The following is a 15543-nucleotide window of genomic DNA, read 5'->3' on the forward strand; positions in this document are numbered from 1 at the left end:
TTGCTAAGTCTCCCCTCTCTCCCTGTGCCTCCCTGTTTCCCGCCACTCCAATGGATCCTATCCTTCTTGCTTCCCCGGCCTGGGGTCCCACCACCCTGTTTCCCGGGAACCCCATGTCCTGCGCTCTCGCTGACACCTCTTCTCCTTTCCCTCTTGCCACTTCCCTCCACTACCTGCCCTTCCCAACCCGTCTTGAATGCTCCCTCTGTGCCCCTATGCCCTCTGTGTTGCCTCTGCTGATCCCCTCATGGCCCTCCATGTCCCCTGGCCGCCTCCTCCTCCTGTCCCTTGGGGCCAGCGTCTCGCTCTCACCCCCTGCCAGCTCCTTCCCTTTGGCTCCTCTCTTTACGGCTCCTCTTCTCCATGCTCCCTGCCCCGCGCTCCCTCTCCCCCTTTCTCTCCCCCTGCAGGGGTCCCCCGGAGACGCTGGGCTGTCCATCATTGGTCCCCGCGGCCCCCCTGTAAGTTGTTTTTGCTCTTCTTCGGGGGTGTGGGGGGGGATGGGTGAGTTGATGAAAAGGGCTTTTAGGCTGGGGATGAGGGGACAGCGAGGGCGGCTGTGCCCCTGGGTGGGGAGGCCACCGCATGTGATGTGGTCAGCCCAACCAGGCCTCCGTGCCGATGTTGATGTTAGGGAAAGTGGCCTGACTAAATATACCTAAATTACAGCCCCCTGGGAGGTTCTGAGGGACCTGCCCTCTAGCCACGAAACTACAGCAGCTGCGAGGCGGCCCTGCTGTTTACAGACAGAAGGGAGAAAGGGCTCGCTGTCCTCCAGATGGGGTGATCTGGCTTTCCCGGGAACAAGCCTTTATTTCTGGAAGCCCACAGAGCAGATATGAGTTGGGGTTCACTGACCCAGGCACGCACTCCTGGTCTCGCCAGAGGCCCCGCCCGCACTCACCCTCTAAGACACCTCTGTGTGCAGTGCTGGGTCCTGTGTGTTCATAGTACCCTCCACCCCTTGGCTGGGAGCCTGAGAAAACCCGTGAGGCTTCCCTCAGATGTGCTTCCTTAGGTACTGAAATGGGGGTGTGGGTGATGAAGCTACTAAGATATCAAGGCTGTGGGAGGAAAGGCTTGTTATTTTCCCAGAGTGCTGAGCCACGCGGCTGTAATAAAATCACCACGTCAGGGTGAAAGGATCCCGGAAATGGTCTAATGAAGCCCTCTCAGAAAGGGAAACTGAGGCTCAGAGAGGGGAAGGGGTCTCCCATGTAGAGGCTGGGTGGAATTAGAACCGAGGCGCCCTGGCCTCACCACAGCAGCACAACAGGCTGCTGACTCCACCTTCTGGACTTTTCCAGACCCGCCGTGCTAAGTGAGCGGTGGGAGCGGAGGGCTAGCCTCTGGGAGACTGAGACCCCCGCAGAGGGAGAGAGGGCGGAGAACAAATGGCTAGGTTACATCCAAGAGAAGAGGCCCACAGTGAACTGAATGCCAAGCAAAGGGTTGTGGCCAGTGCAGGGAGCTGAGAGGTGAAGCCAGTTTGGGAGGGAGAGCAGGGACGGGAGAGCCAGGCTGGCAGACAGGTCAGGGGCTGGGTCGGAGGCAGCACTTGGATGGTCCAGGGCTGAGTAGACATGGCCTTCACAGCAAGGTTTTCTTCTGGGCTTAAACCATAATGACCATGCTTCACAATTCCTCTGTGGCAGCCTTATCTTAAGACTTCTAGACATATTCACTCACTTAATCCTCATAAGAACTCCATGACATAGGGACTGTGATGAGAAAACTGAGGCACAGAGAGGCTGAGTGACTTGCCCAGAGCCACAGGCTGGCATGTGGCCACACTGCTAGCTCAGCATTCAGCCAGGCCATGTGGCTCCAGTCTGCTTCTGACCCCTGCTGCCACCATGGACTGGCCAGGCCTGATGTCACTGTGGCACGTGCTGCTGGGCTAACACAGTGGCTGCCCCGATGGGCTTCGGGCCTCCTGTGTACTGGAGGAGGCGCAGCGCCAATGCCCTGGCCGAGGTGGTCCTGATGAAGGTGATGATGGGAAGGTCACAGAAACAGAGGACAGTCAGTCCTCCCGGTTGGAACAGAGGACCGAGCCTGGTGTGTTAGGAGGACAGGGAGTCAGTCACACTGCACACAGGCCCTATCCTGGGCTGCCATCTTTGTCTGCCTTCCGGTCTGGCTACAGATGATTTCACTGGTCCTCTAACATGCTTTTGGCAAATTATGTCAACAGGCTCCCGAAAAGTTACTGAAAAGCTCCACTGCTGGAGACGTGTTCAGGGCAATGGTTGGCCTCTGCTCCTCCTGGCCTCAGCCCAGCACACACATCTAATCAGAAACATACCTGCTGCACTGGATTTGACTTGTTGCTGAACAGCACCTTCTGTTCAGGTGGCAGTGAGAGCGTCTGTCTCCCAGGCACCTATCACATCGTAGGTCTCCTTCATAGCCGTAAGGCAGGACCCACCAGCCCATTCTACAGAGGAGAAAACAGTTTCCTAACCTGTGGTCACCCAACTAGTAAGTTCCCGAGCTTCGGTTTGGTCAGGTCAGCCTCACCTCGAAGCCTGCATGCTTGCCTCAACGCCCCGTTCAGTGTTTGAAATGCTACTGTCTGAAAGGATATTTACTTCAGGAGAAAGAAAATCCTCCAGGCGGGTGCCTACACTGGCACCAGGAAAGGTGTTATCATACCAGGGATCTTAACCAGGCCCAGCATCCTCTGACTTTGGCCCCCATCACCCAGCGGCTGGAGCCATCCCTGCTGATTCCCCACTGGACAGCAGGGGCAACCCCCTCAGCTCCTTCAGGAAGCTGCCCTGAGCTAACGGGAGCAGGGATGGGGGAAGACAAAGAGTCCATTTAGTCATTAATGGGGAGAGGTCAGGTGGGTGCCCTTGGTGGCAGCCAGGGGTGATGGAGAACGGGTGGCTTTCCATTCAGCCAGGAAGGGTCCAGGATAGATGTTGCTAATAAGAACCAACCTTGCCACTCTCAGAGGCCACCTGCCTCCCCTCTTGGAGCTTGATAAATGGTCCAAGCAAAGGGGGGACCCCTCCAAGCACTTTGGAGGAGGGTACACTTTCTAATGAAGCAAGCTGGAGTACAGTGTTGGGGCACATTGACTTTAAGGGAGCCTCATTAAACCGAGGGGAAGGCTGGTCCCCTGAGATGCCGGCAGACCCAGCAGGCCCTGGGCAGGGGATCTGCCAGTCCTAGGAAATGCCCCATCTCAAAGGGGGCACATTCCCTCTCTGAGCTCCCCAGCTTCTCTTCTGGGGCCAGGAGATATCTGAACTTCCAGTCTTTATCCACTAGGAGCAACCCCTCACCAGTTAGACACACCTACCGAGTGTGTAATTCACTCCATTCATATTTGTTAAGAGCCCAGTGCCTGCTAGGTGCTGTGTAGACAGTGGAAACCTGACCTCAGTCAGCTTGCGCTCTGGGTACACGATCTAGTGGGAGAGACCAGCAAGCACATAATCCATGACAGTGCAGACAGCAAGTACTAAGCAGGGGGATGGTTAGAGAGCTGTGGGACAAGGAGGAGGCACCAGACTTGGGGGAGGAGGGTAGGCAAGGAAGGCTTCCTGGAGGAAGGGATAATCACTGCAGTCAAGGACCAGTGAGAAGCCCTTACATTATGGTCAGGGGTTGGGCTTCGTCCTGAAGGTGTGAAGAGACTGTAGGTTGTGTTAGGCTGATGTAGTAAAAAGCCAGATTTGCAGTTGAAAAGGTTTTAGAAGGCCCAGGATGCAGCATATTTAGAAGAGGCTGCAGTGGGAGGCTGGCTGGAAGGCACTTGCAACAGCCAAGTCCTGGATTGGAGTGGAATCGGTGGGCTGGCCAGGAGGGCTGGACTTGCAAGCTGTTTTGGAGATGGAATTGGAGGATTTAGTGATGATAAAAAACGGGGATTGAGGGAGAAGCAGGAGCTCAAGATGATGCCACATTTCTGACTTGAGTAACAGAGTCCCCTTCCCCAGAAGGGATTCAACTCATCTCCCCGGTTAAGGAAACTTATCTCCGTTACCAGGGGAGATGTGTTTAATTTGAGCGTGATGACTTAGAGATGCCATAATGTCCAATAGGAACAGTCATCTGCTGGAGGTCAGAGCATGTGGTCTGCCGGAGCTGGCTTCCTTATCGTACCAGGAATCTTACACCAGGCCCAGCAGCCTCTGACTTTGACCCCCATCACCCGGTGGCTCGAGCCATCCCTGGCAAGAGTGGACCATGCACACCTCGCCTCCTCCCAGCTGTGTTCAGTGACCTTACGTTGGTAGCTTGAAATCAGCTATGGTAGGTGTATTTACACCACAGACATTGGCAAATGGTGTGCAATGCAGGGCTCTCCTCTCCACCCTCCCCCACCTGGCTAATGGTTAGACATTTACCAGCATGGAGTCTCGTTGGTACTGACTTGGAGTGAGGGAGGTAGAATGAGGCAGCCCCTGGGCAGAGACACAACTGACTATCTCTTGGGTCAAATAAGAGAAGGGGGACTTCCCGGTGGGTTTTTCCCAACAAGAACCTTCTGTCTGTGTATTTGCCAGTAGGAGAAAGGCAGGAAGGAGTAGGGGGTCCACTTTCAGAAGTGGGGACCCCCTTTGGCTCCCTTTTTGTTCTGACCGTGAATTAAGGGAGAAGAATTCAGAGATCAATGTAAAGTTATTTACTTTGTTCTGGTACAGAAGGGTGTAATAGTAAACCATGAATTAATGTACAAATACATCTATTTTTTATGCATTTAATGTGATCCTAATCTCTGTCCATTTTTCATGAGATTAGGAATCCAACAAAATTCTAGATACCAAAATGTATTATAAAAACAGGACAATCCAAATAAACATATGAACAGAACAGAATGGGGAGGCCAGAAATAAAGCCAAATGCATGTGTCCATTTGGTACGTGATAAAGGTTTCATTTCACAATAGGAAGAGCAAGATAAATTGTTCAAGAAATGATGCGGGGGCAACCAATCAGCCACCTAGAAAAAGGTAAAATGAAAGGCAGTTGTCAGTTTTATTATTATTATTATTATTATTATTATTATTTTTTTTTTTTTTTTTTTTTTTTTTTTTTTGTGACGGAGTTTCGCTCTTGTTACCCAGGCTGGAGTGCAATGGCACGATCTCGGCTCACCGCAACCTCCGCCTCCTGGTCTCAGGCAATTCTCCTGCCTCAGCCTCCTAAGTAGCTGGGATTACAGGCATGCGCCACCACGCCCAGCTAGTCTTATTGTATTTTTAGTAGAGATGGGGTTTCACCATGTTGACCAGGATGGTCTCGATCTTTCGACCTCGTGATCCACCCGCCTCAGCCTCCCAAAGTGCTGGGATTACAGGCTTGAGCCACCGCGCCCGGCAGTTTTTTTATTATTAACGCCAATGTATTTATTATATCAGAATGATTTCCAGATGAACAAAATATTTAGATATAAAACCGGAAACCATAAAATAGACAAAGCATGAGTGACCATTTTATAATTCTGAATGGGGGAAGGCCCTTTTCAACATGGCATAAAACCCAAATGCCATAGGAGAAGATTAAGTTTGTCCATATAAATATAAAACGCACTAGAAACAAAATCAAAGACAAATGCCAAATTAGAAAGAATAGTCACTACATATATGATTATCAGAGACTTATTTTTGACAAAGAGCTTCACTCAAATCAGTGGGAAAAAAGCAACCTAGCAGAAAACACTGGTAAAGAGAAACAGGCAGAGAAACGTTGGAAGCGATTCTAACCTCAGGGTATAATTGAAGAGATATAAATTAAAGTCTACTTCCAAGTCTCCCCAGATGCCTTTCCCAGGCCCAGCCTCTCCAGAAAGTGGTGTCCCAGTTTCCACTTGGTTCAAGACAACAGCCTTCCCAAGATCTCTGAAAAAGCCTTGGTTAGCCCTGGATTTGGTCCTGGGTTGGAGAGATGCATCCTGCTACCAGGGCAGGCTCTGTAATTAGCAAACTGTGTGATTATCCCTACCACGTAAACATTGTCCCTACTGGGATTGAAGATGTTTCTTGGAATCCTCTCCTCCTGACCTTTACTTCAGGCCGCTTGGTGTGCAGAGTAGTTTACAGAAAGTTTACACTGGGAGGTTTCAGAGATGACATTGCATGGTTTCCGGGTTTTCTCCTTGGTCTATTCTTAGCATCACTTATCCTTGGGAGGAGAAAAGCCAGGGCCCCTTCCGATAGACGAATGGGATCTCCTCCCTCATGCCCTTTTGGATGGCTGCCACAAGCCCATCCTAAGCCTGCGGAAGACTTCAACTAGCTCCCTGTTGAACCAGGGCACCCATCCTGATGGCAGGGTGCCCATCCCACCCAGCTGACGTGTTCCCTGAGCACAGGCCACTGGGCACTCGTGTTCATGGCTTCAAGGAGGACCCTAGCAGCCTGGAGATGTTTTAGGGTCATAGCAGATGAATCCTGAGAAATCTTCTGGAGAGGATCTGATTCTAAAACTTGCTGCTTGACAAGGACAAACTTTCATTGATCCCAGGACATATTGAGCCCAACAGCAACCTTGCTCTTTTCTGGAGCTTCCCTGTTTAGTTCAATTCAACAAGTGTCTGACGATGGCAGCTACCATTTCAATAGCCTTTACAAACATAATTAATTTGAATTTGATGATCCTATGGGGTTATACTGTTATCTCCGGTTATCTCTATATTATAGATGAGGAAACTGAGGCTCTGGGAGGTTAGACAACCTGCTCGGGGTCACACAGCCATAGTTGGAGGCAGGATTAGAATTTAGTCTGCCAGTCTAGAAAGCCCATGCTTGGGAAGAGATTATGACAGTGTCAGCCAAAGAAGATCCCAAGCTGAGAACTGGGCATGTTTGTTTGGTGAACGGTAGGTGAGCCAGTGTGTCTGAGCAGGGAATAGATGGAAATGTGTGGCAGGAAAGGAACTTAACATGGTTGATCAGGACGGAATTGAGGCATGACCTTGAACATGGTAGAAGGGAGCCCTTGCTGGTCCTTGAGAAAGCGGGTGACAAGACTCAGTGTCTTAGCTCTCCATCACCCTTGACCACCTGGTCATCCCTCAGCCCTGCATCATCACAGCCTTGGGCTGCTTCTCATCTCAGCACATCCCCTTTGCCCTGAATCTTGATCATAAACCACTGGACTGTGACCAGTGAACCTGCTTCTAGTCTCCATCCAAAATATTTGTTTGTGTTGCACTCTGCACCTCCAGGAAAATAAGCATGGTTTGCTCTGCATGCCACAAAGATTAGGGGATGCTCAGACACTGCCCAATTGCTAGGAGAAGCCTGCTGGCCAGGGTGAGAGGAACAGGAGCAATCTGACCTTTTCTAGCTAAAAACACACATTTTGAAGGTCAAGTTCTGATATCCAAGCCATCCTTAGATAAGTGGCATGAGCAATGACCGTGTAAATAAAAAAGGGCTTAGATGATCGCCGTCCAGAAGTTCAGTGTGCTGCGGGCCAAGTGTCTGCTGTCCTTGCTGTCCCATGCATCTGTTTACAAGCCACACATCCACAGTGGTGAGGACCTCTCCAGGGCCGCCTCCCAGAAGTAGACTCAAAGGACACTAGCCCCTTCCTGTTCCTTTCCCACCCCCAGCCCCCGCCGGAGATTTCCTGTGATGTTCCATTTCCTCATTCTGCATCTTCCCTCCCAATCTGCTAACCACAGTGAGTGTCCCCCAAAGACAATCACACAGAGGGAGACGGATGGGAGCACAGATGACCTGGAGGGCCAGGGATTGGCTGCGTCTCCTCCTTGCTCAACCTTACTTGTCTCCTGTTTGTTTGTTTGTTTTTTCAGGGTCAACCAGGCACTCGAGGTTTTCCTGGATTTCCGGTAAGTAGAGAAGGCTGAAGTTAGCTGTGTCCCAGGTGGTCTGTAGGCCTGATTAGGTTAAACTTCGTCTGTGGTCAGCCCTGGTTCCACTCTTTCCCTTCCAACCTTGGTCATTAAGGACCTGCTTCTGCAGCCATTCATGGACACCAACTTAGGACAGTAGCTCAGCAGTCAGGTCATGGTGCCAGGAATAAATACAGGGAAGCAAATATACAAATAAGGGGTAACAGGACCGGCTTCCTGTGAGTGAAGTCACAGGCTGATAAACCCCAGCATGACCTGGGAATATGGAATGGACGATGCCCTGCAGGAGATCACCCTGCAGCTCAGCCTGTGCCCGGGCTTTGAGAGGAGATCCAGCAGTGGGGTGGCCATCTGGGTGTCCTTGACCTCTGCCTATGGGGCCTAAGACAGGTTCTGACAGGCAGAGCAGAGGGAGCAGTTCCCCTTTTTTCCCGGCCTCAGTGCAGGCCAGACCCTGATTTCTAGGGACACATCACCCCCTCTGCCCTCAGGGCAAGGGTGACGTCTTTGACATTAATGGGGAGGCCACCCATTGGGCTCTCTCTTGAGCTGTGCCCCTGGCATCCAGCATTTCATTCCCTCCTCACAGGGACCCTTCGTAGAACGTTCTATTTCTCTCAGCCCCATTTCGGGATGGGAAATTGAGGCCTAGGCTTACCCATGGTCACATAACATGTATGCAGTCAGGCCGGGCCTTGAGCTCCAACTTCTCAGAATCCAGAATCTGTGCTTTTCCCCACTGCCCAGGCAGCCTCTTTGGGAGGAGGCATGTGACGCTCAGTCTTTACATCTGGCCTTTCTGGTTTCAGGGTCCCATTGGGCTGGACGGCAAACCGGTAAGTGGACCCGCTCCTCCTCCTCACTGCAGGTCAGTGATCCTGGATCTCTTGGTCCTTCTGCAAGACCCTGGCTCCTTGGAAGATGCTTTACTTAGAAAGAAAAGTCCTGGGGCTGAAGGTTGTCACTAGTGGGAGGAGAAGGAGACCCTCTAGGTTACCCCTGACCCCACTGGCCTTCCCAAGGGCACAGGTCCCCAGGTGCTCAGCTTGGCTTTCAGAGTCCAGGAGACAGCCATCCCTGGAATGGGTGATTCTGGGTGGGGTGGGGGTGAGGCCAGGAGGCAGTGGGGAGAGTGGAGGCTGCAGAGGTGAAATCGCTGGTCTAAGGAGCCTGTCTACTTGTGCACATGCCTGCCCCTGCTCCATAGCACCTGTGTCTCCCATGGCCCTGTCCTCAAGATCAGGGTCTCCCTCCCTGATTGAGACCCCACACATGTGCTCAAGTCCATGTGAAGACTGCTTCCCGCCATAGCTCCTCTCTTCATTCATTTCAATCCTTTGGACTTGGTCCCCTGGCACAAATGTTCATGGGGGGAAGGAGTCCCCTCCCCAGTCCTAGGAGCAAGTCAGCTGGAAGGGAGCATGACTCATCCAAAGCCCTCAGGGTGGATGGAATGTGGCCCCACGCACAGCCAGGCCTGTCCCCACTGCTCGCCTCTCTCAGTTGTCGCTCCCCAACTAAAGACCAGCAAGCTAAGTGCAGCCGGGGGGCACCGGCAATAATTTCCACTCATGTTACAAGGCCAGGGATTCTCCAAAACTAACCTGGATATGCGGATGGGGTGAGGGTCGGGGTCCAAGGAGACTACCCCCACCTCTGCTCTCTGAAGGGCAGGCAGCTGCTAGTGAGGCCCAGTGAGGGGCAGTGAGCAAATAACCTTGCCTTAGGGACTGGGTGAAGGAGTATACAAGCCAGAAGGCACAAATGGAGCCCGGGGGCAGGGAGGAGCATGGGGGACAGGGAGAGGCATGGGGTGCAGGGAGGATCATGGGGAGCAGGGAGGGGCATGGGGTGCAGGGAGGGGCATGGGGGGCAGGGAGGGGCATGGGGGGCAGGGGGTGGAACATCTGGGCCACAAACAGCACACCTGGTACTCACCCTCTTCTCCTTCTAGGGCCACCCGGGACCAAAGGGGGAGATGGTAAGAGCCCAGATTTCCTGCCTTCTCGAGATGGGTGGGGGTTGGCCTGGCCTCACAGGCACAGCCAAGCACTGCAAAGCAGGTCCCGCAGGGACAGCAGGAATGGCTGCCCTTACTGGTCACTCCCCAGCTGTGTAAGCCACATGCCCTGGATCATCACATCAATGTGCAGGGAAGAGAAATGGGCAGGGGCTTCTCCATCTGAAGCATGAGGATGGGAGATCCAGGGAGCGTGCACACCTGGCCAGTAGCAACTGTTGCTTCTCCACCTTTTTGGGGCCTGAAGCACTCTAGTTCCCTGGGCAGACCCATCTGGGCAGTGGCCACAGGGTGCTGTGATGTGGAGGGGAAGCCCTTGCTCCTGCTTCCAACTTGCCAACTGGCCCAACCTCCAAACAGAAACTCCCAGGAAGGCATGGGGAGAGGAGGCAGTGGGCAGAAGAGCTGGTGTTGGAATCCAGGTCCCCTAGCAAGGTTTTCTCTCCATCACAGCTGCCTCCACTGCAAATGCATTTCCCTCCCACCCGACCCCGTTCCTAGGCATGCTGTGCACATGCGTGGTGTAGTGGGGATGGAGGCAGGAATTAACTGCCATGCCACATTGTTACAGAGCCATAAAGGGTTTGGGGTGCTTATTCCTTCAGCCCCCATCCCCTGCCCTCTTTCCCTCTCTGGCAGCCTTACGCTACCCTAAGGTAGCCCATGGTCCCCTAGAAATATTAATAATGGTCATCCTATAGGCACCATTCTGTCATCCTCATAACAGCTTATCATCCCCACTTCATGAGAGGGGAAATTGAGGCACAGAGTGTCGAAGTACATTGCCTGAGGTCACAAAGCTCCTAAATACCAGAGCTGAGATTCAGACCCATGCGGTGGGGTCTTACCCCTCAATCACACCTCCTCTCAGCCGCCGGCACTTTGTCCCGGAGGAAAGGGACCCATCCTCCAGGGTACTTCCACGGGGTCTCACTTTCTGCCCTCACCCTGCCCACACCGTTCCTCTGCCCCATGCTCTTGACCACCCATCTGTTCGGGAATGAGAGCTAACTCAACAGAAAAGGCAGGCCCACCCCCTCTCCGGTGAGCCCACATCAGTGGGATAGGCCCCCTGCCTGCCTCATCAAATTTGGCAGGCCACCGAGCCATGCGACTCCTGTCTGGCTTGGCATGGGGACCCAAGCTGTTAGTTGCCCACCACTGTCCAGCTTCATTACCTTGGCCTGTTCATCTGTTCATCTTCCGCCCCAGATGCTGTCCCCTCCACTGGTGTCCTACTAGGGCACTGGCACCCGCCCTCATGCATTTAACCTGTGTCCTCACTTGCTGAAAGGTCACTTGTTGTCCTCACCTGTGCCTTACCCACTTCACGTTATTCCCAAGAACCTGAAATAAGGTGTCGAGGTGTTGGGAAGACACAGTTGTACAATAGTGCAGCTGCGGGGTGGACAGGACTGGGGGTCTGAGACTCAGGAATGACATCAGGGCTGTAAAGCAGGGCCTGGACTGAGTCCAAACTCACCGACAGGGCTGTCGGAAGAGCGGTGAGCACTCAGAACACGCCTGGCACACGAGAAGTGGCAGGCACCTTAGCTGCGCTTCAGTGGTGGTTAGTGGAGGGCTGGTGGCAAGTGCTGAGCACGTCAGCCGTGGCCGTGGCCATGGCCCTTAAAGGAGCGAGCGCTGCCCGGCTGGAGATAACTGGTGCCATCTGTTGTTGGACCTCAACATAATAAAGAGAAACTTGAAATCCAGATTTTTATTTGCACTCTGCTTGCTCTTAAGTGTTGGCAACTAGTTGAAATAAAACCATGTGGGACAAACGAAATCCCTGTGGAGACCACGACTGTGCCCTGGGCCACTGTTTGGGATGTCTGGTCTCAATTGTCAAGTCTCTGCAGTCCTAAAACTCCGCCTGCCCCTCCCCCATCACACCTATATGTCTGTCCTGACAGAGGATGACCTGGTCACCTGTGGTCTCGGCCTGGGTTCCGTGCCAGATGAATCACGTGCTGCAAAACTCCACTCTAAACAATGCCAGGCTGAGCGCAGTGGCTCACACCTGTAATCCCAGCACTTTGGGAGGCCAACACAGGCAGATTGTTTGAGTCTGGGAGTCTGAGAGCAGCCTGGGCACCAGGGCAAAACACTGTCTCTACAAAAAAAAAAAAAAAAAGAAAAAGAAAAATTAGCCAGCATGGTGATGTGTGCCTGTAGTCCCAGCCAGTTGTGAAGCAGAGATGGGAAGATCAGGTGAACCCAGGAGGCAGAGGCTGCAGTGAGCTGAGGTTGCACCACTGCACTCCAGTCTGGGCAACAAAGTGAGACCCTGTCTCAATAAAACACTAAAATAAATAAATGCTTGGCCAGCCACATGGGCTGGGAGTGCCATATGGATGATCCCAAAGGCCACTTCTCCCTTCCAATGATACTCTTGGGAGTTTCCCAGTTTGGAGGCAGCCCAGTTGGCAAGTCGGGAGCAGGAGCAAGGCTCTCGCACATCACAGCATGCTGCGGCCACCTCCCAGATGGACCCGCCCATGGGGATCCGCAGTGCTTCAGGCCCCAGACAGACTGGTCCAGCAGGTGGGTCCTCACAGGCCCCAAGATGGTGGCTCAAAGGGATGGGCTAATGGCTCTAGCCAAGTCTAGAAGCTCTGACTCCCAAGGTTTGGCCCAGTTCTGAGCATTTGGTGGAGTGGAAACAGCTGGACCTTGGCAATCAGACAAACCTGGGCTCCTGTCCCAGTGCCACCGTTGGCTAAGCCACAGGGCCTTGTCTGTCACCTCGTTCGGGAGCTGGAGCAGACACAAGCATCTCCCTCACAGGCACATACCTGAAGAGCCAGCCTCAGAGTGGATCCTCAACTCATAAGGCATTTGTTTTCCCCCCTTCCCCCGATACCAGCCTGAGTGTACCCTACCAAGATAGCCAGGGTGTGCTGGGCCCTCCTCAGAAAGCAAGGATCCCTCCCGACCCCGGCTCCTTTCCTGGTCCCGTGTGGACAAGACAGCCTTGAAGCAAATATCAAGACCACCCCTGGTTTTTTTTTTTTTGAGATGGAGTCTCACTCTTGTTGCCCAGGTTGGAGTGCAGTGGTGCGATCTCAGCTCATGCAACCTTCACCTCTTGCATTTAAGCGATTCTTCTGCCTCAGCCTCCTGACTAGCTAGGATTACAGGCATGCACCACACGCCTGGTTAATTTTTGTATTTTTAGTAGAGACAGGTTTCTCCATGTTGGTCAGGCTGGTCTCAGACTCCTGACCTCAGGTGATCCGCATGCCTCGGCCTCCCAAAGTGCTGAGAGTACAGGCATGAGCCACCGTGCCCAGCCAAGGCTCCTGACATTCCTTGAAGAAGTCCAGAACATGGCTTCAGTTGCCAACTTCCTGCTTCCTTTGTTTTGCTGAAGGTTTCTCCAAGGCTCCCAGTGTCTGAGACACTGGCCCAGCCCTCCAGGCCAGAACCCCTCTGGTTCAGTGGACTTCACTGCAGCCTGGGAGGCAGGAGATGGAACGCACTAGCATCTCCCAGAGGCTTGGTGTGCAAGAGGCAGGGTGTCCTATGGAGCAGAAAACTCACTAATATCTAGGTGCGGCCCCTCCACAGCTGGCCCATGAGATGCTGGTGGTTGGAGTAATGGATGAAAGACACCATCTGTCCTTCATCACTGCCCCTGATCCTGCCCACTAGGGGGTGAGGAAGCTGAGGCTCTGCAGATGAGGCCACACCACCTTGAACGTGGTGGGCATGGGAAGACCTGGCCATGGCTGGCAGAGCTCAGCCCTTGGGATTCCAGGCATTCTAAAAAGATCCAACCTCTACCCAGGCAGGTGTCCCCAGATGCCCGTCTTCTGTCTGCCCACTGACCTGTGTGTGTTTGCTTCCCGCAGGGTCTGACAGGTCCCCCAGGACAGCAGGTTGGTACCTCGTCCTTCTGTTTCCCAGCAGAGAAGCTTCGGGTGGCTGTGACCTTAGCTTTGGTTTCTAACTCTCTCATCTCCGTCTCTTTGTAGGGACCCCAGGGACAAAAAGGAGAAAAGGTAAGAGCAATGGAGGTTTCCTAGAGGTGCCATCTCAGGAAATGGCCTCCTAACCGGCAGAAAGGGGTCAATAGTGGCTATTTTCAAACTTTAGTTTTAATTGACCGACCCTGAGGGGCGGCATAATAGATTCCCTTGACACCGTTCCTGGTGACATCTTTTTCTTGGTGTGAGGGGTCCTCTTGGAGCCTGGCCCAGGTGACATCTTTTTCCAGGGGTCCTCCTGGAGCCTGGCCCTCTTCAGCCTCTTTCTGGCCCCTCCCAGCTATCACCCCATGGTGTTCCCTGACACCTTCATGAGCCTCTGGGATTCTGAGGCATCAATCTGCAAACCACTGGCCTGGCCTCCCGCCCTCTCTGTGTTGTTGAATTTCTGATAGAGACTTTGCCGTGCTTGCCCCTAGGTGGCTGGTACAGGGGCCTGGTGCTCCCAGCTCAGAGAAGGTGGCTTGGGGATCCCCATGGTGCCAGCTGCTCCCATTCAGGGGCTCCTGTTCAGGGCTGCCGGGTGGACTTGCCTAGAGGATCAACCTTTAGCTAGGCATGGAGCATAACTCCCGACTCTGCCATATGGCAACTGGTGTAAAGCAAAGCCTTGCCCCTCGGCTCCATGGGGCCACTTCCAGGCAGGCCCTGGAAGTTTCTTTCCCTGCTGCTTGCCAGGGTCAAGGGAGGGACTTAGTTCTTCTGCCTGAGAGGGCTCAGACCAAAACTAGAGCAGAAGGGCTGGTGAGTGATGAGATGTGAGGCGTGTCCTGAAGTCCTGGGGGTGCCTGAGAGACAGGTGTCCCAGCAAGTGCCTAACACCCCCTTCCCCTTCCCTCTCCTTCCCAGGGTCAGTGCGGAGAGTACCCACACCGGGTAAGTGAACCCCTAAAACTGAGCAGAGCCCTTTAATCCATCCCTGGGTCACAGCCCCCAGCCCAGGCTCATCTCCCTGGGGTCTCCAGTTCCTAATAGAGTGTGGGGGAACAAGAGTACCCAGTGCCCTCTGCACTCAGCCCGTCAGAGAGCGGGGATTGGGGTGGCGGTGTGTCTGGCGGGAGGAGCTGATGTGTTTCTCCGGCCATGTGCTGTGTGGAGCTGCTCATCACCTGCGCGTGTCTGTACATCTGCCCCTTTGTATGTACGTCCGACTCGGTATGTTGGAGCCTCTTGCTGTGTGTCTGGAGCTCTGTGGCTCCTCTGCACATTGCCCTCTGAGGCAGCACAGATTGTCTGAGTCTGTTTGACTCCCCAGCCATCCAACGTGTGTGTGGGTGGGGAGGGGGTGTCTGGTAGCCTAACCGTGGCCAAAAAAGTGGGACTTTGAGATTAGACATTGTATCAGATGATGGTATTTCAAATCCAAACCTCAATAATGGGAGATAATCAGGGACTGACTGTAGCAATTCAAGGATAAAGTCTCTCCTTGGCCTCTATAAGATCAGAGGAAGCCCTTCCCTAAGCAGCGTGGGGATTTCAGGCTGAGATGGTTGCTCTGTGCACCCCCAGCTGCTCCTTCCTTTTCCTTGCTCCACCCCAAGATACAGAACCCAAAAGACTGCTGCTGTCCTGTTAGGAATCGTCACCCTTGTGTTCCAGCAGCAGGGTCCAACTTGGGACAGGGGAGAGCAAGATATGCACAGCTTCCTCCAGCAGGAGCCCCAGTGAGCTGGGCCCAGAAAACATGCCCCT

At 53.4% G+C, this 15543-nt stretch overlaps 1 protein-coding gene across 3 annotated transcripts in view; it reads left to right on the forward strand.

Annotated features, from left to right (window-relative positions):
• Positions 1-15543, forward strand: part of LOC101043224 (uncharacterized) — an 87692-nt gene that overhangs the window by 8528 nt on the left and 63621 nt on the right. For all 3 annotated transcript variants that reach the window (XM_039478357.2, XM_074382347.1, XM_074382348.1), the window contains exons 4-10: positions 411-461; positions 7780-7815; positions 8649-8675; positions 9794-9820; positions 13717-13743; positions 13840-13866; positions 14701-14727. In XM_039478357.2, coding sequence (XP_039334291.2) covers positions 411-461; positions 7780-7815; positions 8649-8675; positions 9794-9820; positions 13717-13743; positions 13840-13866; positions 14701-14727 — 222 coding nt within the window. The remainder of the gene's footprint in view (positions 1-410; positions 462-7779; positions 7816-8648; positions 8676-9793; positions 9821-13716; positions 13744-13839; positions 13867-14700; positions 14728-15543) is intronic.

This window comes from Saimiri boliviensis, chromosome 12, assembly GCF_048565385.1.
Source record: "Saimiri boliviensis isolate mSaiBol1 chromosome 12, mSaiBol1.pri, whole genome shotgun sequence".
Taxonomy (NCBI): Eukaryota; Metazoa; Chordata; class Mammalia; order Primates; family Cebidae; genus Saimiri; species Saimiri boliviensis.